The sequence below is a fragment of the Zosterops lateralis genome (genome assembly GCF_965231275.1).
Source record: "Zosterops lateralis genome assembly, chromosome: 15".
Lineage (NCBI taxonomy): Eukaryota > Metazoa > Chordata > Aves > Passeriformes > Zosteropidae > Zosterops > Zosterops lateralis.
In genome coordinates, this window is record NC_139775.1 from 496748 (window position 1) to 523787 (window position 27040).

Sequence of the window (27040 nt, forward strand, 5' to 3'; positions counted from 1 at the left end):
GAATGATGGTAAAAACCTCCTGGGAATGATGGTAAATCATCCCACACCTTTTTAGCAGATCAGGGATCATTTCCAACACTGGAAGGAGCAAAGGTCACTTCCAGAGGGTCCTTTCCATGGTGGCTTTCAGGCAGTTATGGTACAAAGGTTGGGAAAGGCATTTAGGATCAGGAAAGCCGATGGTGGCCACAGGGCTGGAGCTCTGTTGGGATTAGGAGGTGTGTTTGTACACTCTTGTATTTTTTTTTTTCCCAGCTCTGGAAATTTAGATGGAACACTTTGGGAGGGACAAATCCCTCCAGATTTGGAGCAGAGCTGGAGCCTCTCTGTGAATAAATGGAGACCTTTGGGTTGTGGTGGTTTAATTTAGAGGCTGAGATGATCCAAACCTCATCCAGTCTGGGAATCTCCCAGATTTTGGGCTGGGATCCATGAAGGATTTGGGCTGTGGGTCCAAATTTCCACCCTGGAGCCTTTGTGAAGCTCAGGATACCCAGGGATGATTTACTGCTTTATTACACACCGAGGAGAGAGGAATTCAGCTCCAGGTTCCTCTTGCACCAAATCCAGTGATCATTCCTGTTCCTCACTTCAAATCTCCCAGTGGACTTCCACTTGTGCCTCCAGCAACAAGGATTTCCTGTGATCCTGGGGAAAAAAAACCCTGACATTTTGCTGGAGAAATCAGCTGGATCTTCAGGAGCATCCCTTTGGGGGTTTCCATGGTTTTTACATCCAGACAAGTGCAGGGAGTTCCCATTTGTGCCGATTTAGCAAGGACACCTCATTCCATGGACATCCATGTCCCATCCATGTCTCATTCATTTCTCCTCTCTTTAACCTGCCCCATCCATGGACATTCCATGGAGCAGGTTAAAGAGAGGAGAAGTTGGGATTAAGGGTTGGGAAGCAGCTGGAGGAGGGATACCAGAATTGCAAGATTTGGAGGACAATTCTCTTAAATTTTCCTCCTGAGATCCCTTGAGCTCCAAGTCCATTCCATGGGATGTGTCCTGCCCTCTCCATATCCAAAATCTTTCCACCACACCACTCAAACCCCTGCCAAATCCCAGTTCTGCTGGGATCACTCATATCCCAACCCCTCCAGAACTATTAAAACTTCCCAACATTATCATTCCAGATAATTTACTTTTCCTCTAAATTAATTAAGTTACTGATTTCCTGACCCTTTCCTTTTCATCTGGGAGCTCATGTTCCGGAGAGAATTCCAAACTCCCTCCTACTTTTCTTTCCTGCATGTTTCCTCCTAATTAACCATCGTCAGCTTCAACGCCTCCGGATTATTGCAAATGAGTGATGCCTCCCTAATTAATAACATCTTAATCACGTTATCAACCTTTGCCGCTGCCAGACGAGCTGCAGAGAGAGGATTCCTTCCCTCGGGAAGCTCTCCACGGAAATGATGGATGGTTTGGAATTAATCCCTCTGTGTTTGACACGTGTTCCTCCCGTGTTTATCCCAAACAGCCCATTTGGAGATAACGTTATCAGCAAAGGCCTTATCAGGGCAGGTTTCCTCCCTTTATCACCTGCTGGAGGTGGCAGGGTTAACAAAACTCAGGAATCCTTGGATTTGCTCTCCTTCACCTTGGATAATTGCAATTAACAACACCGATTGTTTTCCCCACTGCAGATAAGGAGCAACTTCCATATCTCCCGGCCCCGCATTCCAGAAGGCTTTTCAGTGCAAATCTGGGAAATATTATGGATCTTTATTCCCCTCTAGTGGCACATCCACAAAAATCCAGCTGAATGTCTGAACTGCTTCTTCCTCAGGGATCAGAATTTTTTTTAGTGCTTTGCTTCTCAGTCCAAACATCCAAGTGATATTTGATTATTACATTGACATTCGATATGTCAAATATATTAAATATATTTTTGATATATTTGAGGGTGGAGGAGGCATTTTCAACTGCTGCTTTTCCCAGGATGGGAATGGGGATCACAACACATTGTCCTAGAAGAGATTCACCTGTCACTCACCACGGGATAAAATCAGGAATTATTTGGAGTTAGAGAAGGAGAATTGATGGGAAAAGGAGAATCTTGGGAGAATCAGCATCACCTGCCTCAAAGGTGCTGGGAGAGCAACTCCATCCCAACCCCTGCATGGAAAAATAGGATTGAGGGGCTCCCACAGAGGAATTTGTTCGAGGGAAACTGTTCTGGGATTGATGTGAGTTTTTATCCTGCAGGAGAAGGAGGCTGAGCCCATCCAAGCCTAGGTGTAGGGGACAGGGATCCAGGGCTGGGAACACTCCTGGAATGTCCAACTGGGCCACTTTGGATGGGTTCAGCCCCTAAAGCAAACCTGGAAAATGAGAGAGATGTGGAAACCCAACAGAGATGGGAGAGAGGGAGTAACGTCAGTGGGGAAATCCTGATTTCTGTGAAATGGGAAATGTTCCTCTTTTTTAAAGCTTGGTTGACTCCAAAATTCCCCAGTTCCAAGCTTTGGCTTCGATTCCTCCAGGCAAAGTGGAAAAGGGAAGCTCATGGCACTTCAGTTGGGAAGAAAAACAAAATCCGCATTTTTAGCTCCAGGGTCATGTTGTGGTTTGAAAGCAAAGTGAATGAGAGGCTCCAAGTCAGAAATATAATTTAATAAGAAGAAAGATAAAAAGGTAAAAGTAAAATAAAATAAATACAATAACACAAAGGATCACTGAAAGAGTTAGAATACAACCTGAGCAGGATGGTGGAAGCAGTCCAGGTGAGGTGCTCTTCCTGAAGCAGTGATCCTGTAGAAAGGTCTGGGAGCTCTGGTCCTCTGGGAATCCAGTGGATAAGTGCCCTTGCACTGTCCTACATACCAGCTTATATCCAGGTGAGAATGCTTGGCTCCTCCCCCTGGGCAGAGCATCTCACAATAGCATGAGAAGTGTGAAATGGGTCTTTGATGGCCCATTAACAGAGATAAACCCTGGGGGGTGTTACCTGTGACTCATGGGCCATTAGCAGGAGACACCCCAAAGGCCATTAGCAGAGGAGGCAGGGGGCTTGGGAAAACACTAGCCCACCTGGTTTCAACAGTTCATGAAGATGGTGATAGAATAAATACTTTGTGTACATCCTACACTGCAACCCAGGACATAATCCACCCCTTATTCTATTACCATCTACATCATATCTAAATTAATACATTCTTACAAAGATATGCATACACATAGAGAATAAAATGTTACACACTGTTCTCATTTAAAATTAAGTTTCCCTGTGGTACACAATGGGTTTCCCCATTTTTCTGCATTACCCACCAGGTGTGACTAGGTTCTTGAGCAAAGACAATCCCACGGATGGGTCTGCCTTTTCCTGAGGCGGGATTAATCCAAACAGTCTTCCCTAAAATCCCTTTCATATGCACTGCAGGGACTTTATCTTCATCCACTGTGTGCAAGGGTTTAGACTGGGCAGGACCACCTTGATTAATAGACCCTCGGGTGTTGGCTATCCAGGTAGCTTTGGCTAAGTTCATTTCTCAATTTTTGAAGGTTCCCCTGCCAAGTGCCTTCAGGGTAGTCTTTAGTAGTCTATTGCACTGTTCAACTTTTTCGGCAGCTGGTGCGTGATAAGGAATGTGATATATCCATTCAATAGCATGTTCTCTGGCTCAGGTGTTTATAAGGCTGGTTTTGAAATGGGTCTCGCTGTCTGACTCAATTCTCTCCGGGGTGCCGTGTCTCTACAGGACTTGTTTTTCCAGGCCCAGGATGGTGTTCCGGGCAGTGGCATGAGGCACAGGGTAGGTTTCCAGCCATCTAGTGGTGGCTTCCACCATGGTCAGCACGTAGCACTTTCTTTGGCGGGTTTGGGGAAGGGTGATGTAGTTAATTTGCCAGGCTTTTCTATACCTGTACTTTATCCATTGTCCACCATACCACAGAGGCTTCACTCGCTTGGCCTGTTTGATTGCAGCGCAGGTCTCACAGTTGTGGATGACCTGGGAGATGCTGTCCATAGTAAGGTCCACCCCTCGGTCACGGGCCCATCGGTATGTCGCATCTCTTCCCTGATGACCAGAGGCATCATGGGCCCAACGAGCTAGGAACAGTTCTCCTTTGTGCTGCCAGTCTAGATCCACCTGTGATACTTTCACCTTGGCAGCTTTGTCCACCTGCTCGTTGTTGTGATGCTCCTCATTAGCCCGGCTCTTGGGTACGTGTGCGTCCACATGTCGAACTTTCACGGTCAGTCTCTCTACTCGGGCAGCGATGTCCTGCCAAATGTCAGCGGCCCAGATGGGTTTTCCTCTGTGCTCCCAGTTGACCTTTTTCCAGCGATTCAGCCATCCCCACAGAGCATTAGCTACCATCCATGAGTCAGTGTAGAGATAGAGCCTCGGCCATTTCTCTCGTTCAGCAATATCTAAAGCCAGCTGGACAGCTTTAAGCTTTGCAACCTGACTTGATCCAGTTTGTCTCTCGGTAGCCTGTGCAACTTGTCGTGTGGGGCTCCAAACTGCAGCCTTCCATTTCTGGTTAGCGCCTACAATTCGACAGGAGCCATCAGTGAAGAGAGCGTATCGTCTTTTAGTCTCTGGTAGCTCATTATATGGTGGGGCTTCCTTGGCACGTGTTACTTGCTTTTCTTCTTCTTCAGACGATAATCCAAAATTCTCACTTTCTGGCCAGTTTGTTATAACTTCCAGAATCCCAGGGTGATTTGGGTTTCCAATACGGGCGCGCTGTGTGATGAGAGCAATCCATTTGCTCCATGTGGTGTCAGTGGCATGATGTGTGGAGGGAACCTTTCCCTTAAACATCCACCCCAGCACTGGTAATCGGGGTGCCAGAAGCAGCTGTGTTTCAGTGCCAATCACTTCTGAGGCAGCTTGAACTCCTTCATAGGCGGCCAAGATCTCCTTCTCTGTGGGAGTGTAGTTGGCTTCGGAGCCTCTGTAACTTCGGCTCTAGAATCCCAATGGTTGGCCTCGAGTCTCTCCAGGCACCTTCTGCCACAGGCTCCAGGACAGACCGTTGTTCCTGGCTGCAGAGTAAAGCACATTCTTTACATCTGGTCTCGTCCTGACTGGGCCAAGGGCTACTGTGTGAGCAATCTCTTGTTTGATCTGAACAAAGGCTTGTTGCTGCTCAGGGCCCCAGTGGAAATCATTCTTCTTGCGGGTAACCAGATAGAGAGGGCTCACAATCTGACTGTATTCCGGAATGTGCATCCTCCAGAAGCCTATGGCACCTAGGAAAGCTTGTGTTTCTTTCTTGTTGGTAGGTGGGGACATGGCAGTGATCTTGTTTATTATCTCTGTGGGGATTTGGCGATGTCCATCTTGCCACTTGACTCCCAGGAACTGGATTTCTTGAGCCGGCCTTTTAACTTTACTTTGTTTAATGGCAAAACCAGCTTTCAACAGAATTTGGATAATCTTCTCTCCTTTCTCAAAGACTTTTCTTGGGGTGTTCCCCCATACGATGATGTCATCAATGTACTGCAGATGTTCCGGAGCCTCACTTTTCTCCAGTGCAGCCTGGATCAGCCCATGGCAGATGGTGGGGCTGTGTTTCCATCCCTGGGGCAGTCGGTTCCAGGTGTACTGCACGCCCCTCCAGGTGAAAGCAAACTGGGGCCTGCACTGTGCTGCCAAAGGGATGGAGAAGAAGGCATTGGCAATGTCAATGGTCGCATACCACTTTGCTGCCTTGGACTCCAGCTCGTACTGAAGCTCTAACATGTCTGGCACAGCAGCACTCAGTGGTGGCATGACTTCATTCAGAGCACGGTAATCCACTGTCAGTCTTTATTCTCCACTGGACTTACGCACAGGCCATATTGGGCTGTTGAAAGGTGAATGAGTCTTACTGACTACCCCTTGGCTCTCTAGTTTACGAATCATTTCATGTATGGGAATCACAGAGTCTCTGTCAGTGCGGCATTGGTGGCGGTGTACTGTTGTTGTGGCGGTTGGTACCTGTTGTTCTTCGACTCTCAGCAGTCCCACAGCAGAGGGGTCATCTGAGAGACCAGGCAAAGTATTCAACTGTCTGATGTTTTCTTTCTCAACTGCGGCTATCCCAAAAGCCCAGCGATATCCTTTCGGGTCTTTGAAATATCCATTTCTGAGATAGTCTATGCCGAGAATGCATGGGGCCTCTGGGCCAGTCGCGATGGGGTGTTTTTGCCACTTGTTTCCAGTTAAACTCACTTCAGCCTCTAATACAGTCAGTTCCTGGAACCCTCCTGTCACCCCAGAAATAGAGATGGATTCTGTTCCTATATACCTTGATGGCATCATGGTACATTGGGCCCCAGTGTCAACCAACGTTGTATATTTTTGTGGGTCAGATGTGCCAGGCCATCGGATCCACACAGTCCAGTAGATCTGATTATCCCTTTCCTCTTCCTGGCTAGAGGCAGGGCACCCCTATTCCTGGTCATGGCATACATTGTTTTCCTCTTGTACGTATGTTTCTGAGGTTTTTTCCAGAGGATCAGTCATATCATCATTCCTGTATCCTCTGGAGTTCTGAGAGACTGGGGCAACCTTGATTCTAGATGGGCTTCTTGTGGTAGGTGTTCTTCTTTTCAGTTCACGTACCTGGGCTGCTAAGGAGGAGGTGGGTTTTCCATCCCACTTCTTCATGTCTTCTCCATGCTCTCGAAGAAAAGACCAGAGGTTACCCCGTGGTGTGTATCCTCTCTCCCTGGCTGGGGGACGCCTGCTCCTAATGGCAGAGACTCTCATCGACTCTGGTGAGATATGATAAATTTCTTCCTTAAGTTCTTTTAATTTCTGATGGCCTTCTTCAATCAAGCTCCGGACTTGCTTAGCCAGTTGCGTTTCCACAGACGAGACATGGGTGCAAACTGGGGCGGTGACAGTGTCTTCGTAAATTCTTAATTTATTAGCCAAGACACCCACCTTGTCCTCACCTTCCCTCCATTGCAGTGTTGCCAGGTAACGTGAGTGCATCTCTGGTCCAAGCCGTGCAAGTCTCAGCCACATCCGTGATGTGCACTGGACATTATCTGGGTTTTTAGGAAATCTCTTGTTTTCTGAAAAAATGATCTCCAGCACAGCCAATTCCTTCAGACATTGGATACCTTGTTCGATTGTGCTCCATTTGCCTTGGTGCACTTGGAGGTCTTCTTTACAAAGGTATCTGTCTTTCACACTTGTTAGCAGTCGCTGCCAGAGGCTGAGAGGTTCTTGGGTTTTCCCGATCCCCTGGTCAATGACCACATCCCGGGACAGCGATCCCAGTTGCCTGGCCTTAATTCCATCCAGAATGGTGTCATTGGCTGCAGCGTCCCAGATGCGGAGCAGCCAGGTCAGGATGGACTCATTGTTCTGGTGGGTGAATTCCCTTCATAGGTCACGCAACTCACCCAGGGATAGAGAGTGAGTGATGATCTCTATTTTTGTCTCCTCTGCTTGCTGTGAAGGTCCTGCTGCATCCTCGTCAGTCACTACGCGGACTGATTTGCTCCTTGACTTCTTTTTCTGAGTGGTGGCAACTGCTACTGGTTTAGGTGGCTCCAGTTCAGTGACGGTTTGTGTGGAGATGCTGACAGCACCTTTGGTTCCTTTCTCCTCTGTGACAGTCTGCATAGATGTGGACACTGTTGCCTTGCCTTTGGTTCCCTTGTCCTCTGTGATAGTCTGTGTAGACACGGACACTGTTGATTCATTTTTGGCTTCTTTCTCCTCTGCGATGGTCTGTGTAGATGAGGACACTGTTGCCTTGTCTTTGGTTCCCTTCTCCTCTGTGACAGTCTGTGTAGATGCAGACACTGTTGATTCACTTTTGGCTTCTTTCTCTTCTGCAACAGTCTGTGTAGATGCTGATGATGTTGCTTTGCTTCTCTTTCTCTCTTCCTTTTCCTTAGGAACACGCTGTATCACACCAGGTAGTGTTTTGATCCTAAGCATGGTGCAGAAAAAACAAAGGGCTGTGCAGAGAAGAGAAAGCAGGGATGACAATAACATAATACTGTCCTTGGCATCCAGAGGGTACTCAATATTTTCAAAAACTGCTGTGTGGTGCCTAAAAAGCTGGAAAAAATTCTTTACTCCTCCCCACAGGGGCTGAGTGAGATTGTTGAGGCCCCAGATGTAGCATCCTAGACCAGGAAACGAATCCAAAACTGGGTATATATTTTGAATGCTGTTCATTGCCTCAGAGTTTATCAAGCAATGGACGTAGTAGACCAATAAGGCAATTTTAGTACCATACCCTGGTCTACACAGGAGCATTAAGACTGGCAGAGAGTACCCCATGTGTGGAAAAATATAGAGAGATAGGTATAAGACACATGTAAGCATGTTGAGCATCATAGCAAACAGGTGTCTTCTCAAATACAAAACTGTAGTTCTGACTTTTCTCAGTGCCTCGTGCCCCACGTTGGGCACCAAAAAATGTTGTGGTTTGAAAGCAAAGTGAATGAGAGGCTCCAAGTCAGAAATATAATTTAATAAGAAGAAAGATAAAAAGGTAAAAGTAAAATAAAATAAATACAATAACACAAAGGACCACTGACAAGATCAGAACACAACCTGAGCAGGATGGTGGAAGCAGTCCAGGTGAGGTGCTCTTCCTGAAGCAGTGATCCTGTAAAAAGTTCTGGGAGCTCTGGTCCTCTGGGAATCCAGTGGGTAAGTGCTACCTTGCACTGTCCCACATACCAGCTTATATCCAGGTGAGAATGCTTGGCTCCTCCCCCTGGGCAGAGCATCTCACAATAGCATGAGAAGTGTGAAATGGGTCCTTGATGGCCCATTAACAGAGATAAACCCTGGAGGGTGTTACCTGTGACTCATGGGCCATTAGCAGGAGACACTCCAAAGGCCATTAGCAGAGGAGGCAGGGGGCTTGGGAAAACACTAGCCCACCTGGTTTCAACAGTTCATGAAGATGGTGATAGAATAAATACTTTGTGTACATCCTACACTGCAACCCAGGACAGGTCAGCACCTATTGAATACTTCCATTAAAAATTAGTGAAAGAACGAATTAACAGCAGAATTTCATTTGGAATTGTTTTCCTAAAATACAAGAGTGGCCTCTAGTGGTGTCATCTCCTGAGTTATCCTTCCCAGGATATGAAAAATAAGTGATTGGACTTATTAATTAGTAATAAATAATTACTATAATGATACAATAATACATATAATAGTCAGATACTATAATTAGTATCAGACACTAATTAATAATAAAGCATAATTAGAAAATTTAAGAGCTCTTTTTGGGAACTCAACCCTCTTTTCCCAATAGTTTTTCTGCTCCTTATCAATCCTGATCTTCCCAAGCCAATCTTACATCAAAAAAATTGACTAAAATGAGGGGAATTTTAAATGGGTGTTATTTGAGACATTTCATGCTCTTACAATGGGGAGATAAAGTTAATCCTGAATATTTTGTTTTAATAAATTAAGACTTGGAACAAAGTTTGGTTTGGAGCCTGGTTTTGGTTTTGGTTTAGGGCCTGATTTTGCATTTGGGTTCAGTTTAGGGCTTGTTTGAGGGCCTGGTTTTGGTTTGGTTTAGGGTCTGGTTTTGGTTTGGGGCTTGGTTTGGGGCCTGGTTTTAGTTTTGGTTTGGGACCTGGTTTTGGTGTTGGTTTGGGCTCGGTTTGGGGTCTGGTGTTGGTTTGGGGTCTAGTTTTGGTTTGGGGACTGGTTTGGGGCTTGGTTTGGGGTCTGGTTTTGCTTTCGGGTCTGGTTTTGATTTTGGTTTGGGGCCTGGTTTTGGTCTGGTTTGGGGCTTGGTTTGGGGTCTGGTTTTGCTTTGGGGCTCGGTTTGGGACTTGGTTTGGGTTGGGAGGGACCTCAAAGCCCATCCAGTTCCAACCCCAACACCTCCCATCATCCCAGGCTCTTCCAAGCCCCATCCAGCCTGGCCAGGAACATTCCAGGACTGAGGCAGCCGCAGCTTCTCTGGGAATCTGTGGCAGGGTCTCCCCACCCCACTGCAAAAAACCTTCTAAATATTTCATCTAAATCAACTCATTTTTCAGTCAAACCCCTTTATCCTGTGAGGAATTGCTATTTTTGGAGCTGCAGGACAAGACAGGGTGGCCTTGGCTGCCCAGCAGTGACTGGTGGCAGGACAAGCTGTGCCCTCCCCGTGCTCCTCCAGCCGTGTCCCAGCTCCTTTTCCTCAGGAGCACAATGATCTTCCCCAACCTTCTGGCTCAAGCTGTTCCCACAAAAAACAGGAGCTCCAGCTGCTCCACAAAGTCCCTTTTCTGCACTGAGCCTTGAAGGTGGTTTGGGAAAATCACCCAAGAAAAGCTCCTTCACTAGCTCAGCTCAGAGTTCTCCAGAATTCCTGGTCCTTGCAGGAATTTAAAACATTAAAAAATTCAATAGAAAAATAAAAAATCAATATAAAAATAAGAATTCAATATAAAAATTCATTAAAAAAATTAAAATTCAATATAAAAATTCAATATAAAAATTCAATTCAATATAAAATCCAAAGATCTTTTAGGAATGCTGTTGGAGGTGAGCAGGGTTGGGTTTGTGTCCTGTTTCGAACCCTCCCAGAGATGGTGAAATCACATTAAAATATTCCAAATAATTTGGAGGATCTAGGCGGTTGGGTGGGATCTGGAGCTGTGGGACGCTCGTCCATGTCATTCTACAGAGACAGGGAATGAGGAGACACAATTCCAACAGGGAGCCGTGTAATTATCCCTTTATTTAATGGAATTATTCAATGGAATTATCCCTTTATTTAATGGAACTATTCAATGGAATTGTCCATTTCTTTAATGGAATTATTTAATAGAATTCTCCATTTATTTAATGGAATTATTTAATAGAATTATCCATTTCTTTTCTCCCTGATGTTCCCAGGACACCTCCCGTGCTCCTGCCTGGCACTGAGCATCCAACAGCTCTCTAAATCCAGTTTGCAGGAATCATCACGACTCCAGGCTCTGGGAAAAAACAAATGTAAACTCAACATCATTATTTCATTGGGAATAGCAAGGCTTGGAATATTTTAAATCCATACAAAGCACAGCTGGTGGTGCCCAAAATTCCATATAAATGGAATTATATGGAATATAAAAGCTCGGATAAAACTCCCCATGGATTAAATTAAACATTCCAAGAGACAACAGCAAATCCCATATTCCCGCTGTTTGTGTCATGAATTCTCCTTGGTTCAACCTTTGTCCACCTGGATTTTCCCTGCTCCAAATCTGAGAATTCATGAGGAGGTTTTATAGCTGTGAGTCCATTCCCACTTTTCCTGTCTCTTCCCTGCAGCCTCTCCAGGGAGTCCAAACCTTCCTTTCTCCAGGGGAATATTCCCAATTTTTTAGCTTCTCTCCTACCTGGATATAATTGAATTCCCTCTTTTTTTTTGATTCCTTATTTTTCTTCACTGATTTTTTGTCCTTTTTTTTTTCCCCTCTCACACGGACACAATCCAAGCTCTATAAATCCACTGTGTAAACAGGAATATCCTTCCCTGAATGGGATTATTATTCCCAAAGAGAAAGCTGTCATTCCAGGAGGCAGAAATCCTGTTTATTCTGGAGACACCAGCACTGCTTACATAAAATCCAGATGAAATTAAAAGCTCTCATTTGGACCATTCCTGGACAGTTTGGGACCAGTTTTCCAGGTTTTCAGACCCCCCAAATCCTCTTTTTTCTTCAGTTAAAAATCCAATTTTCTACTTTTTCAATAAAAAATATTTCCATGAATAAAAACATTTTCTTTATAGAAATATTTTCTTTGTAAAAATATTTCATTTATAAATATGTTTTATTTATAAAACATATTTATTCATAAAATATTGCACTTACAAAATATTTCCCTTATAAAAACATTTCATTTTTTTCAATTTTTTGAATTTATTTCTATTTTTAAAATCCTTTTTTTTAATTAAAAAATCATCACCTGCTCCTTTCTTTAAACTCCACCAATTCCAAACCATTCCTGACAAAACTCATCCACCCAGGATTTTTTTTTCCCTTATTTATCCCGGCTCCACCCATGGATTTAAAGGTTGTTTTCCTTCTTCTATTTGGAAAAGCTGTTCCAAAGCTGGCTCAGCTTTTCCATGGAAACAGCCCCGCCCCTGCTGCAGGGCTCAGGGCTGTGGGGAGCACTGGGAATTGGGGAACTGAGAGCACTGGGAGCTCTGGGAATTGGGGAACTAGGAGCACTGGGAACACTGGGAGCACTGGGAATTGGGAAAACTGGGAATTGGGGAACAGGGATCACTGGGAGCTCTGGGAATTGAGGAACTGGGAGCACTGGGAATTGGGGAACTGGGAACACAGGGAACACTGGGAGCGTTGGGAATTGAGGAACTGGGAGCACTGGGAGTACTGGGAATTGGGGAACTGGGAACACTGGGAGCTCTGGAAGCACTGGGAGCACTGGGAATTGGGGAACTGGAAGCTTTGGGAACACTGGGAACACTGGAAGCACAGGGAGCACTGGGAACTGGGGAACTGGGAACACTGGGAGCTCTGGGAACACTGGGAGCATTGGAAGCATTGGGAACTCTGGGAATTGGGGAACTGGGAGCATGGGGACACTGGGAGCTCTGGGAATTGGGGAGCTGGGAGCACTGGGAACACTGGGAGCATTGGGAGCTCTGGAAATTGGGGAACTGGGAGCTCTGGGAATTGGGGAACTGGGAGCTCTGGGAAAACAGGAATTTCTGTGAGCACCTTGCTCCCTGCTGGGATGGATCAGGAAAACTCCAGGGAAAGGAAAATTTCAACCTGGAATGGGAAAGGGCACAGAGAGGGAGAAATTCCCCTTTCCCTCCTGGTGTTCCCAGGCTGATCCAAAATTCCCTTTTCCTTCTCATCCCTACCCAAGGAATGATGCTGGGGCTGATTTGGGATACCTGGAACTTCCACCCCTCCTGCAATTGATGGGATGAAGTTGGAAACAGGGAAAGGGGAAGAAAAGGAAAAAGGGAAAAGGGAAAGGAAAAGGAAAAGGAAAAGGAAAAAAATTCAGAGTCCAAAGGGACTTGAAATAAATCCCCAAAGTGTTTTCCCATGGAAGTGACTGAGGGTAAAAAAGTGTGGGCATGAAAATCATGGAATTCGGGAATGGTTTGGGTTGAGAGGGACCTTCAGGCTGATCCAGGTCCATGGGCAGGGACAATTCCCACCATCCCAGAGTGCTCCAAACCCAATCCAGCCTGGCCTTGGACACTCCCAGGCATCCAGGGGCAGCCACAGCCTCTCTGGGAATTCCATTCCAGCTCCTCCCAGGGAAAATTCCTTCCCAATATCCCATCCACATCTCCCCTCTTGCAGCACAAAGCCATTCTCACTTTTCCAGCTTGTGTACAAATCCCAGAGATTTTTTTTTTTGTGGCTTCGTTTTTTCCTTTTTTTTCCCCTTTCTCCTGCTTAAAAAGATGCTGGAACATCCCAAAGAAAAATTCTTTCCATCCATGTGATCCCAGCACTTTCCCTCTTGGCTGGAACTCTGGATGTGGTTTTGGGTTCTGTGGTGGAGTTGTTTTTTTTTTTTTTTTTTTGGTTGGTTGTGGGTTTTTTTGTTTTTTGTTTTTTTTTTCAAATCCTGATATTTTTTTTTCATTTTTTTATTTCCATCCCTGGGAGAGGCCCTGCAGAAATTCCAGACTGGCAGCGAATCCCGAGGAAAGCAGAGCGGGACAAAGGTCCAGAACCACGGCACAAGTCGGTGCAAGCAAGGAAAACCAAGGCAAAAAATTCCTTTTGCCAAGTTTTCCCAAGGATCCAGCCTGACTTTCCGTGTTTCCCTTGGATCCCAGCACGGAGAGCTGCAGCTGAGGAATAGCAAGGGAAGGAAAATCCAGGGATTCTGAAGGACGAGGTGAGTTCCAGGGATCGGGATAAAGGAATCGAATCCCCCTGAGGGAACACAGCAATTCCCACCTCGCCCAGCGGATTCCTTGGGAAAAGCAGGAATGAAGCGGTTTGGGAATGCTGAGCTGCCTTTAATTTGTCCCGATTAAAATCCCCTATCCCGTTATTCACCCTGGGCAGCCCAGGACGGAGCTTTTCCCGGCGGGATGGGGATGGATCCAGGGCAGGAAGGAGCCGTTTTCTAGAGTCTCCACAGGGGCGGAAACTTTCAGGGAATTGCGCTTTGGAACGTGCCGCTGGCTCCGGGATGGGATTGGGATTGGGAGCGTGGCCAGGAGGGATCCAGGCACCGCATCCTGGTGGGAAAATCCCACCCGAGACCCTTTTCAGGGAGAAAAAAAAACCCAAACCGACAGCTCCTGGCTGAATTCCCGGCATTGACAAATCCCAGGAAAGCTGCTTTTCCATGGGGAAGGGTGAAGGAGGGCTCGGTACCGGCCGCTTCCATCAGGGGGGTTTGTCCTGAGGGAGAAGCTGCCCTGGGAATGACTTTTACTGTAATTCCTGCTGAATCACCGCCTGCGCTGCCTCAGGAGCCGGGAATTCTGCCAGGGAGCCGCCCAGCCTGGAGCAGGGACAATTCCGGGACACGGCAGGAGTCAGAGGTGCGGGCAGGGACACCGAGAGGGAGAGAGGGAAGGGCTGTTCCCTTGGGAATCAGGAACATCCTCCTGCCCCCTGTTCCAGGCCAGAATGGAACCATGGGATAAAGAGAAAGAAAAAGGGAAAAGCCATTCCCTTGGGAACTGGGAACCTCCTCCCTCTCCCTGTCCCAGCACAGGATGGAACCTTGGGATGAAGAGGAGGAAAAAGGGAAAAAACTGTTCCCTTGGGAATCACAGACGTCTTCCTGCTCCCTGTCCATGTTCCATTGGGAATGACGGACCTCCCCCTGCTGTGGCAGGACAGAACCTTGGGAATGTGCAGGAATCCAGGTGCATGGGAGTGCTTCCATGCAGGCACGGCCTCTCCTCCTGCAGCACCCCCATGGAATTGTGTTAAATCCATCCAATCCCCCCGGTGTGCAGGGATATTTCCTTGGGAACCTCGTCTCTTCCTATTCCTGGTGAATTCCTGATGAATTCCCAGTGAATTCCCAGCAGGTGAGCACCCCAGTGGTTGCTGCTCAGGGCTGGCTCCTCCCAGGATGGAGGAATTCAGGGAATCACTCCCAGTGGAAACAGACCCAGACTAAAAAACCACCAGAAAATTCAAAATAAACTGGATAATTGGGAAAGGAGCTGCAAATTCTGGGACAAATATTCACCCAGGCACTGCAAATCCAGGTGCAGCTCCACTCCTGGGTCTCTCCATGGCTGGATCCCATTTTTCCCTGCATTCCTGCCTCTCTGTCCCAGGTCCAGCAGCACTTCCAGCCCCTCTTCTCCATCATCCCAGGGTTGGATAAACACCCGGACAAGAACATGCCTCATCCTCCAACCACAACAGAGAGTGAGAATTCCCAACCCACTTCCTTTTTGGGATATAAATATTCCTGTCTGGGACTTCTCAAATCCTTTCTGCCGTAGAGCAGCTCCTGAAGGATCTCTGGGATATTTTATCTGACGGGAATCCAGCAGCATTTCCCTTGGAAAACGCAGAAACTCCTCCAGTTTTTCCACAAGGAGCTGCCCACTAAGGAATTTTAGATCCTCCTGAGGGGGGAAAATCAAACAAATCCCAGAGAAATCCTTTCCAAGAGGAAGCACAGAAAATTCCAGCCCTGAGGATGCCTCGATTCCTGCTGCTCCCGATCCAAGGAGCTCCAGAGCCGTGAGGAGCTTGAGGCTGGAGAGAAGAGAAAAGGTAAATAAAAAGGCACAACTGGAATATTTTCCATATCTGGAATGGAGTTTTCCATCGAAGTTTTGGGTTTAAATGCGGGATTTTAATCCCAATTTTAAAGGGGCAGTGCCTGGTGTTGTCCATGAATTCAAAGCAAGGATAGTAATGGATTTTTTTTCCAAGTGAAGCCTTAGGAATAATGGGAAGGTAAAAATCAGCAGGAATCCCGGAATTCCTGAGGTGGGAAAAACCCTCCCAGACCATCAAGTCCATCCTGGGCTGGTTTTTAGGATTTTCTGCCCATTTAATCTCCCCGTGGCTCCATTACCGGTTGGAAACTCAAAGGTGGCTTTAAAAATCAACAGAAATTTAAAAGGATTTAATTACATGGAATTCCAGCCATGAATGCTCATGGAAAAGGTGGTTTGATCCTTCCTCCAGCTGCTACTGGAATGGGGTACAAAATTACAAATCCAAAGGGATTTCCAGACCTGATGGATTTCAGGAAAGAACATTCCGTGCCCTCAGAGGGGAAGTCATTATTTTCCCACTAATAGGGATTTGTTGGATTTCCAGGAAGCTGGAAAGGCGTGACTGACATTTCTTTTGGAGCAGAGAAGAAGAGGAAGAAAACATTTCCCAGGAATGCTGGTCCAACCCCATTCCTGACAGGTTTTCCCTCCTTTTTTTCCACCCTCTGGCTCATTTTGTTCCAAGAGATGCAGCTCCAAGGCTGGAAGTTCTCCTTCCTTCCCTCCCTCTGGAATGAAATCCATGAAATCCAAGAATCCTGGATTTCCAGTGAAATCCAGGCCATCGAGCACCCCCTTCCCAAGCAATTTCAGGAATTCCAGATGGTGGAAGAGGAGCCTTGGGTCAGCCTGAGTCCATCTCACTAATTGGACTTTGGAGAAGATCCACAGAGGCTTCAATCCAAAAAATCTGTCCTGGATAAGGCTCCGCTGCAATCAGTGGAATGACACTAATTACACATGGAATGGGAATGAGTGGCCCAGCTCCAGCTCCAATCCTTCCCTGGGAACAGGGCAGGGAGGAGCCAGAAAAAATTCCTCTTCTTTTCACCTGTTCCCAGGGACAGATTGGAGCTGATTCTGGGACAAATCCACAGAAAAAATGATTTAAATGTGAAAAAAGAGAGGAATTGTCTCTGACTCCTTACTGACCTGTTCCTAGGGAAGGATTGAGCTGAATCTGGGAGAAATCCAGGGGGAAAGAATGCCTCAGATGGAGAAAAAAGAGGAATTTTCTGCCTGGATTTCTCCCAGAATCAGCTGCAATTTTTTTTTTTTAGGAACAGGTCAGTGAAAATTCCTCTTTTTTCCCCATCTGAGACATTTTCTGCCTGGATTTCTCCCAGTATCAGCTCCAATCCTGTCCTGGGTTGCAGTGTAGGATGTACACAAAGTATTTATTCTATCACCATCTTCATGAACTGTTGAAACCAGGTGGGCTAGTGTTTTCCCAAGCCCCCTGCCTCCTCTGCTAATGGCCTTTGGAGTGTCTTCTGCTAATGGCCCATGAGTCACAGGTAACTCCCTCCAGGGGTTATCTCTGTTAATGGGCCATCAAGGACCCATTTCACACTTCTCATGCTATTGTGAGATGCTCTGCCCAGGGGGAGGAGCCAAGCATTCTCACCTGGATATAAGCTGGTATGTGGGACAGTGCAGGTAGCACTTACCCACTGGATTCCCAGAGGACCAGAGCTCCCAGACCTTTCTACAGGATCACTGCTTCAGGAAGAGCACCTCACCTGGACTGCTTCCACCATCCTGCTCAGGTTGTATTCTGACCTTGTCAGTGATCCTTTGTGTTATTGTATTTATTTTATTTTGTTTTTACCTTTTTATCTTTCTTCTTATTAAATTATATTTCTGACTTGGAGCCTCTCACTCGTTTTGCTTTCAAACCACAACAACTCCCTCCCTAGGAACAGGTGAAAAGAAGAGGAATTTTCTCCCTGCATTTCTCCCATTATCAGCTCCAATCTTTCCTTAGGAACAGGTTAATAATGAGCCAGAGAAAATTCATCTTTTTTCCCCGTCTGAGACTTTTCTCCCTGGATTTCTCCCAGAAACCTTTTGGAGCTCACCAGGAGCAGATGAAAATGTAACAAAGGAATCTCAAACCCCAGGGTTTGTGCAGAGCAAATCCCACTTTGCTCTTTGGGTTTCCATCCCACACATGGGAAAATCAAACTGGAAAATACACAGGGGAATTCCCATTGGAAGAGAAGATGGGAAAGGATAAACCATGGACAGAAGTCACCAGCAAGAGCCTGCTGGGGAACATTTAAAGATTAAAAGGGTTTTGGTTCTTTTTTGTTTTGTTTTCCTTCTGGGCTTTTCCTCATTTAAAAAAAAATCAGGTTTTGGCTCGATATTTAAATGAAATTCCATATTTTAAATAAATAAAATTATATAAATAAATAATATATAATTAAATAAACATACATATATTTTTGTATTTATATAAAAGTATATATAATTGTATAGAAATATAGTATCATCTAATATAATATAGTCTAATATAGTCTAATATGATCTAATATAATATGATATAATACATTATAATATAATATTTTAATATTACATTATATTACATGTATTCCATTATTATATAATTATATATTTTTTATATTTATAGAATAAAATATATTTATAGAAATATAAAAATAAATATAGAAATAAATATAAATATAGAAACAACTATAAATATAGAATAAATATATAACACCCCCCCCCCCCCCCCCCCTTATTTTGCCCTTAATTTTGAATTTTTGGGGATATCAAGGCACCAAACCAACCAACAGAACATCACTTTTATCTTTCCCCAGGAACTTCCTGTAGAGGTTGCTCCAAGAGCTTTTCCAGGGGCGCTTCTGCTCCCAGCAGGTTTTGTTTGGCTTGGGATTTTTTCCCCCTGGTTCTTTTGTTGACCCAGTGTCTCCTGGCAGCTGTCACAGGCAATGCCAGCCAGGAATTTCCTTTTCCAGCACTCCGAGGTGCACCGTTCCCACCCGGAGTCTCCCGGTGCCACTCCAGGACCCGTTAATTATTAACCCCAAGGAAAGCACTGGCCAGGTGGCCCTGACTGGGATGGCCCCGTTAATGGCTTGTGTTCCCTCTCTTCTCCAGCTGCTCCCGAGGGTGAGCTGAGCAGATCCTGCTGCTCCCGCTCTCCATCTCTTCTTTTCCCCTGTTACATCAGCCCAGGTGAGCATTGCAAATGGGCTCCTTCAAGGCCCTGTCCCACAGATATTCCCCCTTGAAAACCCGGGATGGGATGCAAACACACCAGGAAATGGCAAGGTTAAAACACTGTCAAAGCTTGGCGGTATGTTGTCGCAATAGGATACAAAATAAAGATGCTTGACTCCAGTCAGGGGGCAGTAGAAATCAGATTTTATTTACAATTACTCAGCCCTTATACAACACACTGCACTAAAAGACACGTTATTGGTCCATAGGGCTGACACTTCTCCCATTGGCTGAGGAACAGAAATAGCAAACAACACCTGCTGTTATGGGAAAGAAATACTATTTACACAAGATTGTTTTGGGAAAAAGAAAGACTGTTGAAAAGTTTCACTTGGGAAGAACTCAGCAATTCTCAGGCTCAGAAAATATCGGGTACACAGTATATGTTAATTGTTACGTGTATGTATGTATGGAATATGTTAATTGTCAATGGTTGGTGTTCCCTCTCCTCTCCAGCTCCTCCTCCTCCTCTCTGCCAGGAATGCTGGATCCCAGCCAGGCACGGGAGGGGAAATACAGAGACAAGGGGAACTCTTGTGGCTTTATGTTCGCTGAATTTTGTTTGCTAGCTGAGAGAGAGGATTTGGGGAGAAAAAGGCAAAACAGGCTCAACTTCAAAGCCAAACAGATTTTATTAACATACACTAAGGGAAATGAAGAAAGGAAGGAAAATGAAACTTTCAAACACTTTCTTTGCTACCACAAACAGTTCACTTTCTCACTCAACACAGAGGGAAAACTATGATTTTCGGTCAGTTGCAACTATTTAAAGAAAATTTTGCATCACTTCGGGAGAGGAGCTTTTTTGGAGTTTATGGAGATACTTGCTACAAGAAGAGGTTTGGTGGCTCTTAATGTCACAAATCTGCAACTGACCAAAAATCATAGTTTTCTCTCTGTGTTGAGTGAGAAAGTGAACTGTTCATGGTAGCAAAGAAAGTGTTTGAAAGTTTCATTTTCCTTCCTTTCTTCATTTCCCTTAGTGTATGCTAATAAAATCTCTCTGTTTGGCTTTGAAGTTGAGCCTGTTTTGCCTTTTTCTCCCCAAATCCTCTCTCTCAGCTAGCAAACAAAATTCAGCGAACATAAAACCACAACAAGAACGTAGCCTGATTTCCAAAAGTGCAAGGCCAAAAAGACCAGAACCATGGAGTTTTACAAACTCCACTGAGGCAAGCTGTCGGCAATTGTGAATTTTCTGCTTCTTTTCTTCCCTGCCAAGGTTGGGATAGAGACACACGGAAACGTGGGCTTCCAGTACAGACTTGGAATGTTTATTATCTCTGATCTATTTGAGTATTTACAGCCTCACACACTATGAACTCTTAGAACATGAGGGTAAAATGGATGCTTCTAACTCTTCCCGAGGTTTTTAAAGTGATAATTACCCAATAACAAGGTGACACCTCTATTATTTATGGTTTTGACCCAATAATGACCACTTGTGGCCTGCAATGAGGACCTTTTTCACCCAATTACAGAAAACCACCCAAAACCATGAAGAAGAAGGAAGAGGGAGGTGAAGAAGGACTAAGACAACACCCAAAATCCTCCATCTTAACTCTTAGTTATTACTACATACTAAGTTTCTAGGACTCCAGTCAGGGTTTGATGCATGTGAGGGTTCCATACTCCCTTATTGAGTTAGTGGAAAACTACTGTGGGAAATACAAAGAGAATCTAATTCCCAGATAAAGTAGGAACGTTGGTGGGACAGGCAATCAGTTCACCAAACCCTGACTGGGCTGATTTGAACTCTGTGTTAGACACATTGCTTGACCCTACTGAGAGAAGAATGGTGAAAAAAGCCACGAGGCTCTGCTGCAATTAGTGGAATGACACTAATTACACATGGAATGGGAATGAGTGGCCCAGCTCCAATCCTTCCCTGGGAACAGGGCAGGGAAGAGCCAGAAAAAATTCCTCTTCTTTTCACCTGTTCCCAGGGACAGATTGGAGCTGATTCTGGGACAAATCCACAGAAAAAATGATTTAAATGTGAAAAAAGAGAGGAATTGTCTCTGACTCCTTACTGACCTGTTCCTAGGGAAGGATTGAGCTGAATCTGGGAGAAATCCAGGGGGAAAGAATGCCTCAGATGGAGAAAAAAGAGGAATTTTCTGCCTGGATTTCTCCCAGAATCAACTGCAATTTTTTTTAGGAACAGGTCAGTGAAAATTCCTCTTTTTTCCCCATCTGAGACATTTTCTGCCTGGATTTCTCCCAGTATCAGCTCCAATCCCTCCCTAGGAACAGGGGAAAAGAAGAGGAATTTTCTCCCTGCATTTCTCCCATTATCAGCTCCAAACTTTCCTTAGGAACAGGTCAGTGAGGAGCTTGAAAATCCAGGATGGGATCCAAATACTCCAGAAAGTGGCAAGGTTGAAGTTGTATCAAAGCCTGGTGGTACATGTTAATTGTTATGTGTTTTTATGTATGGAATATGTTAATTGTCAATGGTTGGTGTTCCCTCTTCTCTCCAGCTTCTCCTGAGGATGAACACTGTGATCCTGCTGCTCCTGCTCTCCGCTGGGAATGCCGGATCCCAGCCAGGCACAGGAGGGAAAATACAGAGACAAGGGGAACTCTTGTGGTTTTATACTCACTGAATTTTATTTGCTAAGTAAGAGAGAGGATTTGGGGAGAAAAAGATGAAACGGGCTCAACTTCAAAGTAAAACAGATAGATTTTATTAACCTACACTATGGAAAAAGAAGAAAGAAAGGAAAATTAAATTTTCGGTTGGTTGCAACTGTTTAAACACAATTTTGCTTCACTTTGGGAGAGGAGTTTTAAACTTTTTTAGAGTTTATGGAGATACTTGCTGCAAGAACAGGTTTGGTGGCTCTTCAATGTCACAAATTCTCTCTCCTCTCCAGCTGCTCCTGAGGATGAGCACCATGATCCTGCTGCTCCTGCTCTCCGTTGGGAATGCCGGATCCCAGCCGGGCATGGCTCCACCCCGGCACCGCCTGTCGTGTGTGAGGTGCTGCGGGCCCTCGGAGCAGCCCGTGTCCATCATCTCCCAGAGATCTGCCAGGATGAGCCCTCATCTCCAATATTCCCTGCCCAAAATCCAGCCCACCATCAACATCACCATCCTCAAAGGTGGGTGCAGCTCGATCCTTGCTGCTCTTCCTTCCCTACAGCAGAATTCAGCCTGAAATTCAAAATAAGGTCAAGGAGTACCCCAAATGTGCCCAAAATGAGGTTAAGGAGTGCCCCAAACATGGTTTGCCCAAAACAGGGCCAAGGGGCACCCAAAATAAGGTCATGGGGTGCCAAAAATGTGCCCAAACAAAGGGCAAGGGGTGTCCAAAATGTGGTGGTGCCCAAATGTTCCCAAAACAGGGTGAAGGGGCACCCAAAACAAGGTCAAGGGGGGCCCAAAAGTTTGTCATGCCCAAAATGTGTCCAGAACAAGGTCAAAGGGTCCCCAAAATGTGGTGATGCCCAAGCATGACCCAAAGGTAATCCTGGGAACTGGGAAGCTGCTGCTGTCTGGCCAATATTCCCAGATAAACCCTTCTGGGAATTGCAAAAATTCTGATATCTGATTGACATCCCTGGGTTAATCCTTCAGAGGAATGGGAAGGTGCAGATATCTGGTCAGTATCCCCATATTAATCCTTCTGGGAACTGGGAAGGTTCTGATATCTGACCAATATTCCCAGGTAAATCCTTCAGAGGAATGGGAAAGTTCTGATATCTGACCAATATTCCCAGGTAAATCCTTCATAGAAATGGGAAACTGCTGATATCTGACCAATATCCCTGGGTTAATCCCTCAGAGGAACAGGAAGGTGCAGATATCTGGCCAATATCCCTGAGTTAACCCTTCTGAGAAATGGGAAGCTGCTGATATCTGGTCGATATCCCTGCGTTAATCCCTCAGAGGAATGGGAAGGTTCTGATATCTGACCAACATTCCCAGATTAATCCTTCAGAGGAACGGGAAGGTGCAGATATCTGGTCAATATTCCCATATTAATCCTTCTGGGGACTGGGAAGCTGCTGGTATCTGACCAATATTCCCAGGTAAATGCTTCAGAGGAATTGGGAAGGTTCTGATATCTGACCAACATCCCTGGGTTAATCCCTCAGAGGAATGGGAAGGTTCTGACATCTGACCAACATTCCCACATTAATCCTTCTGGAAGCTGGGAAGCTGCTGATGAGTGACGAACATCCCAACACACCAGCCCCTCCTCTGCTACCTGTCTCCAGCCCAATCCCAGAACCCATCCTTCCCTCTCCTTGTCCCTGACACCCTTTTCCCCTCTCCTGGCAGGTGAGAAGGGCGAGATGGGTGAGCGGGGATCGCCGGGAGCTGTGGGGAAGGCGGGAGAGCCGGGACAGCGCGGGCTGAGCGGGCGGAAGGGCCAGAAGGGGCAGCCGGGCCCCCAGGGCCACTCCTGCAAGCAGCTCTTCGCCGCCTTCTCCGTGGGACGCCGCAAAGCCCTGCACAGCTCCCACTACTTCCAGCACGTCACCTTTGACACGGAGTTTGTCAACCTCTACCAGCACTTCAACATGTTCACTGGCAAGTTCTTCTGCTACGTCCCTGGGGTTTACTATTTCAGCCTCAACGTGCACACCTGGAATTTCAAGGAGACCTACGTGCACCTGATGAGGAACGAGGAGGCCATGGCCATCCTGTATGCCCAGCCCAGCGACAGGAGCATCATGCAGAGCCAGAGCCTGATGCTGGAGCTCCAGGAAGAGGACGAGGTTTGGGTCAGGATGTTCAAGAGGGAGAGGGAAAATGCCATTTACAGCGAGGAGTCGGATGTGTATATCATCTTCAACGGGCACCTGATCAAACCCACCCTGGAGTAGGAGCTGCTCAGCTCCAGGGAAAAGCTTTGGGCCTTCCAGCAGTGTCTTCCCTTTAGAATTGTGTCTCTAATTCTGTTTGGAATGGTTGCAGCCCCTGGAAGAGTTGTTTTTTTTCCATGTCTGGGTGGATCCAAGCTGCTGCGAGAATTCCAGAGGGTTCCCAGCTCCCTTTGTGAATGAACATCCCTGGAGTTTGTCCAACTGACAGCAAAAAATTCTCTTTTTTTCTCTGCATCCCCCGTTCCATTTGGAATATTTGTAGCCCTTGGAAGGGTGGTTTTTCCACTCATTTATGGATGGAGGGGACTGTTCCAACGGCATGAGAATTCCAGAAGTTTTCCAACTCTCTCTGTGTAGCCCCTCAGGAACATCCCTGAAGAGCTGCCAAGTTTGCAGCAAAGAATTTCACTCCTTTCCCTGCATCTCCCATTCCATTTTGGAATATTTACAGCCCTTGGAAGGTTGGTTTTCCACCCCTGTGTGGACAAAGGCGACTGTTCCACCTGCACAGAAAATTCCAGAAAGTTCCCAGTTCCCTGTAAAGACCCTCGGGAACATCCCTGAAGAGTTTGCCAAGTTGACAGCAAAAATTCCACTTTGCTCTGCACCTCCTGTCCCGCTTGGAATATTTGAAGGATGGCTTTCCATCCCTGTGTGGGTGGAGGGAACTGTTCCACCTGCACAAAAAATCCCAGAAGATTCCTAGCTCCCTGTGGAGCTTTCCCAAAATATTTGCCAAGTTGGCAGCAAAACCTCCCTCCTTTGCTGTGCTTTGGAGAAGGAATTACAATAATTAGGATATCATTATGATAAAATAAATATCCCTGAGGACCAGAGCTGTTATCCAGATGCTAATTAAGGAATTTTGTTATTCCTGCAAAAATCTTGGCTAATTAGAGCCCCTTCCTCAGCAGCAGCACCAGGTTGGCTCCTCTCAGGCAGGAATTTTGGCGTTAAAATTCATATTTTGCACAGGAAACAATCCCAAATTCCAGTTTCTGTGTCATATTCTGTGATTCCAGCAGAATGGTGGAATCAGAGAAATAACAGCACGTGGATTCTGGAAAGCTTTTCCAGGGAAACAGCTCAGTACAAGCACAAGCTCCAGAGAAAAACTTCCCATTAAAACTTCCCAGCCTGGCTGGGAATGTGCTTCCCAATTGAACAAAATGGTGGAAATTTGGGATTTGTCAAGCTGGGATTTCAGGCTGTGCTCCTGAAATCATCATTTCTCATCATTTCTGGAAAACGGAGAGAAAGCTGGGAATCAAAAAGATTTATTATTATTATTATTATTATTATTATTATTATTAGGGATTTGGGAGTTTTTTCCCCAGAAATTCCCATCTTGGAGCACCATCATTTCTGTAAAATGGAGGGGAAACTGGAAATCAAAAGGTGCTTTACTTCAAGCAGTGATTTTTAGGAATTTGGGATTTTTTTCCTAAAAAAGTATGGATAGAATCGTGGTGCATGCAGCAAAACCCCATCATTTTATCCCATTCCTCCTCTTCCTTTCTCCCAATCTCACCTTTGCTTCCCAAACCTTTTGTACAAAGAATCCAGGGAAATTCTTACCAGGAAAATGCTTCCATGGATCTCACCTCCCCCAGCTTTGGGAAAAGTAGCTGAAATAAAGATTTTGCTTTCAGTACCTGGGGTTGTTTCTCTCTTTTCCATAAGTTATTTGTCATTCCTGAGCTAAAAGTACCACACTGACCCTGGAAAAGTCTCTGGGGACAATTTTAGCTCCTTTAATCCAAAGAATTCCCAAAAGGAAGCTGTCACCAACTCCTTTTCCTCTAAATCGAGCCCAAATCTTCAAAATATCCAAATTTTCCTGAAAATAGAGACTTCTAAATAGAAAATCCTGGATAAAAATAGTTCCCAAGCCTTGAAACCTCAAGTGTGCTTTCCAGGACGTGCATCCTGAATAGGAAACCTGGGAAGTTTCCATGAATTTTAAAGCCACATTGGAGAGCTCGACATCTTTTCCCCTCCTTTTCTTACTTCTAAATCCTCCCTGTCCCATCCCTAGGCAGGAAAAAGAATTCCCAGCTGGATGTGCTGCTGGCAGGAGCTCTGTGCTGGAGCAGGAGCATTCCCAGCTGCTCTGGAATTCCTCATTCCTCACAGATACAGCAGTTTCCCCACCATTTTGGGCTCATTCCCATCTCCCATTTGCTGCTCTGGCTAAAAATCACAATTTTAAAAAATCTCTGATTATTGCCAGGGCTGGAAAAACCCCACTCAGAACATGTTCAAGCCACGGAATTCCAGAGAATTCCCTTTCTCCTTGGAAGCAGCAAAAATCCGTCATTTTTATCCCTGAATAAACACATCTCCACGAGGTATATTTGGATTTTGGAGCCCTCATGACTCATCTCAGTGCCAGGGGCAGGGAAATCATTAAATCCACATCGATTCCAAGGGCACAACAACTTTTCCAAGCATCCAAAGGGATTCAAATTGTCCTTAATGGCCTAAAATCCACCAGGAATCTCAACCTGCCAAGGTTTTGGGGGGAAAAACTGGAATATGTCAAAGCTGCCACATTTTACATGGCTTTTTCAGGGCTGGACACCCCTTTTGGGAAGGAAATTTCCATAAAATCCAACTTAAACCTCCCCAACTCTGCTTGTTCAGCTCCCTCTATCCCAGGAATGCCACAATCCCTCATTCCCACCTCCTCCCAGCCTATTCTGGGGATAAAGAGGGAAATCATGAAGTTCAATTCCAGGGGCAAAATCCAAAGGGTGCCCACAGGATCCAGGTGGCCTAAAAACCACCGGGAATCTCAGCCTGCCAAGGGATTTTTGGGGAATTAATTGGAATCTCTAAAATGTCCAAAGATTTTCCCACCGTCACCTTTTAAAATCCTTTTTCCAGGGCTGGAATCCCTAAAATCCAACTTAAACCTCCTCTGCTTTGTGTTGTTCCACTCCCTCTATCCCAGGAATGCCATGATCCCTCATTCCCACTTTCTCCCAGCCCATTTTGGGGATACAGAGACTCTTTGGGTGTGGTTTCATCCCTCTGGATGGATTTTTCTCGGGAATAACAACAGGCACCGGTGCCTTGGGCAAACTCTTCCCTTCCTCTCCAGGAGGAAACTTTGGATTTACGACAGGAACAGCAAGATAACATCGAGGCCGATAAGGAAACTAGGCAACAAATCAGGCTAATGGATTGCCCCTGGATGAGTAGAATGGGATTTAATGACTCCAGCAAGAATCTTTCCCTCCCAAGGATTGGGAGAA

The 27040-nt window shown here is 45.7% G+C and overlaps 1 protein-coding gene across 1 annotated transcript; it reads left to right on the forward strand.

Annotated features, from left to right (window-relative positions):
• Positions 1-21841: 21841 nt before the first annotated feature.
• Positions 21842-23780, forward strand: C1QTNF8 (C1q and TNF related 8; the record flags this gene model as incomplete). The annotated part of the gene is made up of 2 exons (XM_083872280.1): positions 21842-22049; positions 23233-23780. The coding sequence occupies 2 exons, from the start codon at positions 21842-21844 to the stop codon at positions 23778-23780; spliced, it is 756 nt and encodes a 251-aa protein (XP_083728406.1).
• Positions 23781-27040: the final 3260 nt, after the last annotated feature.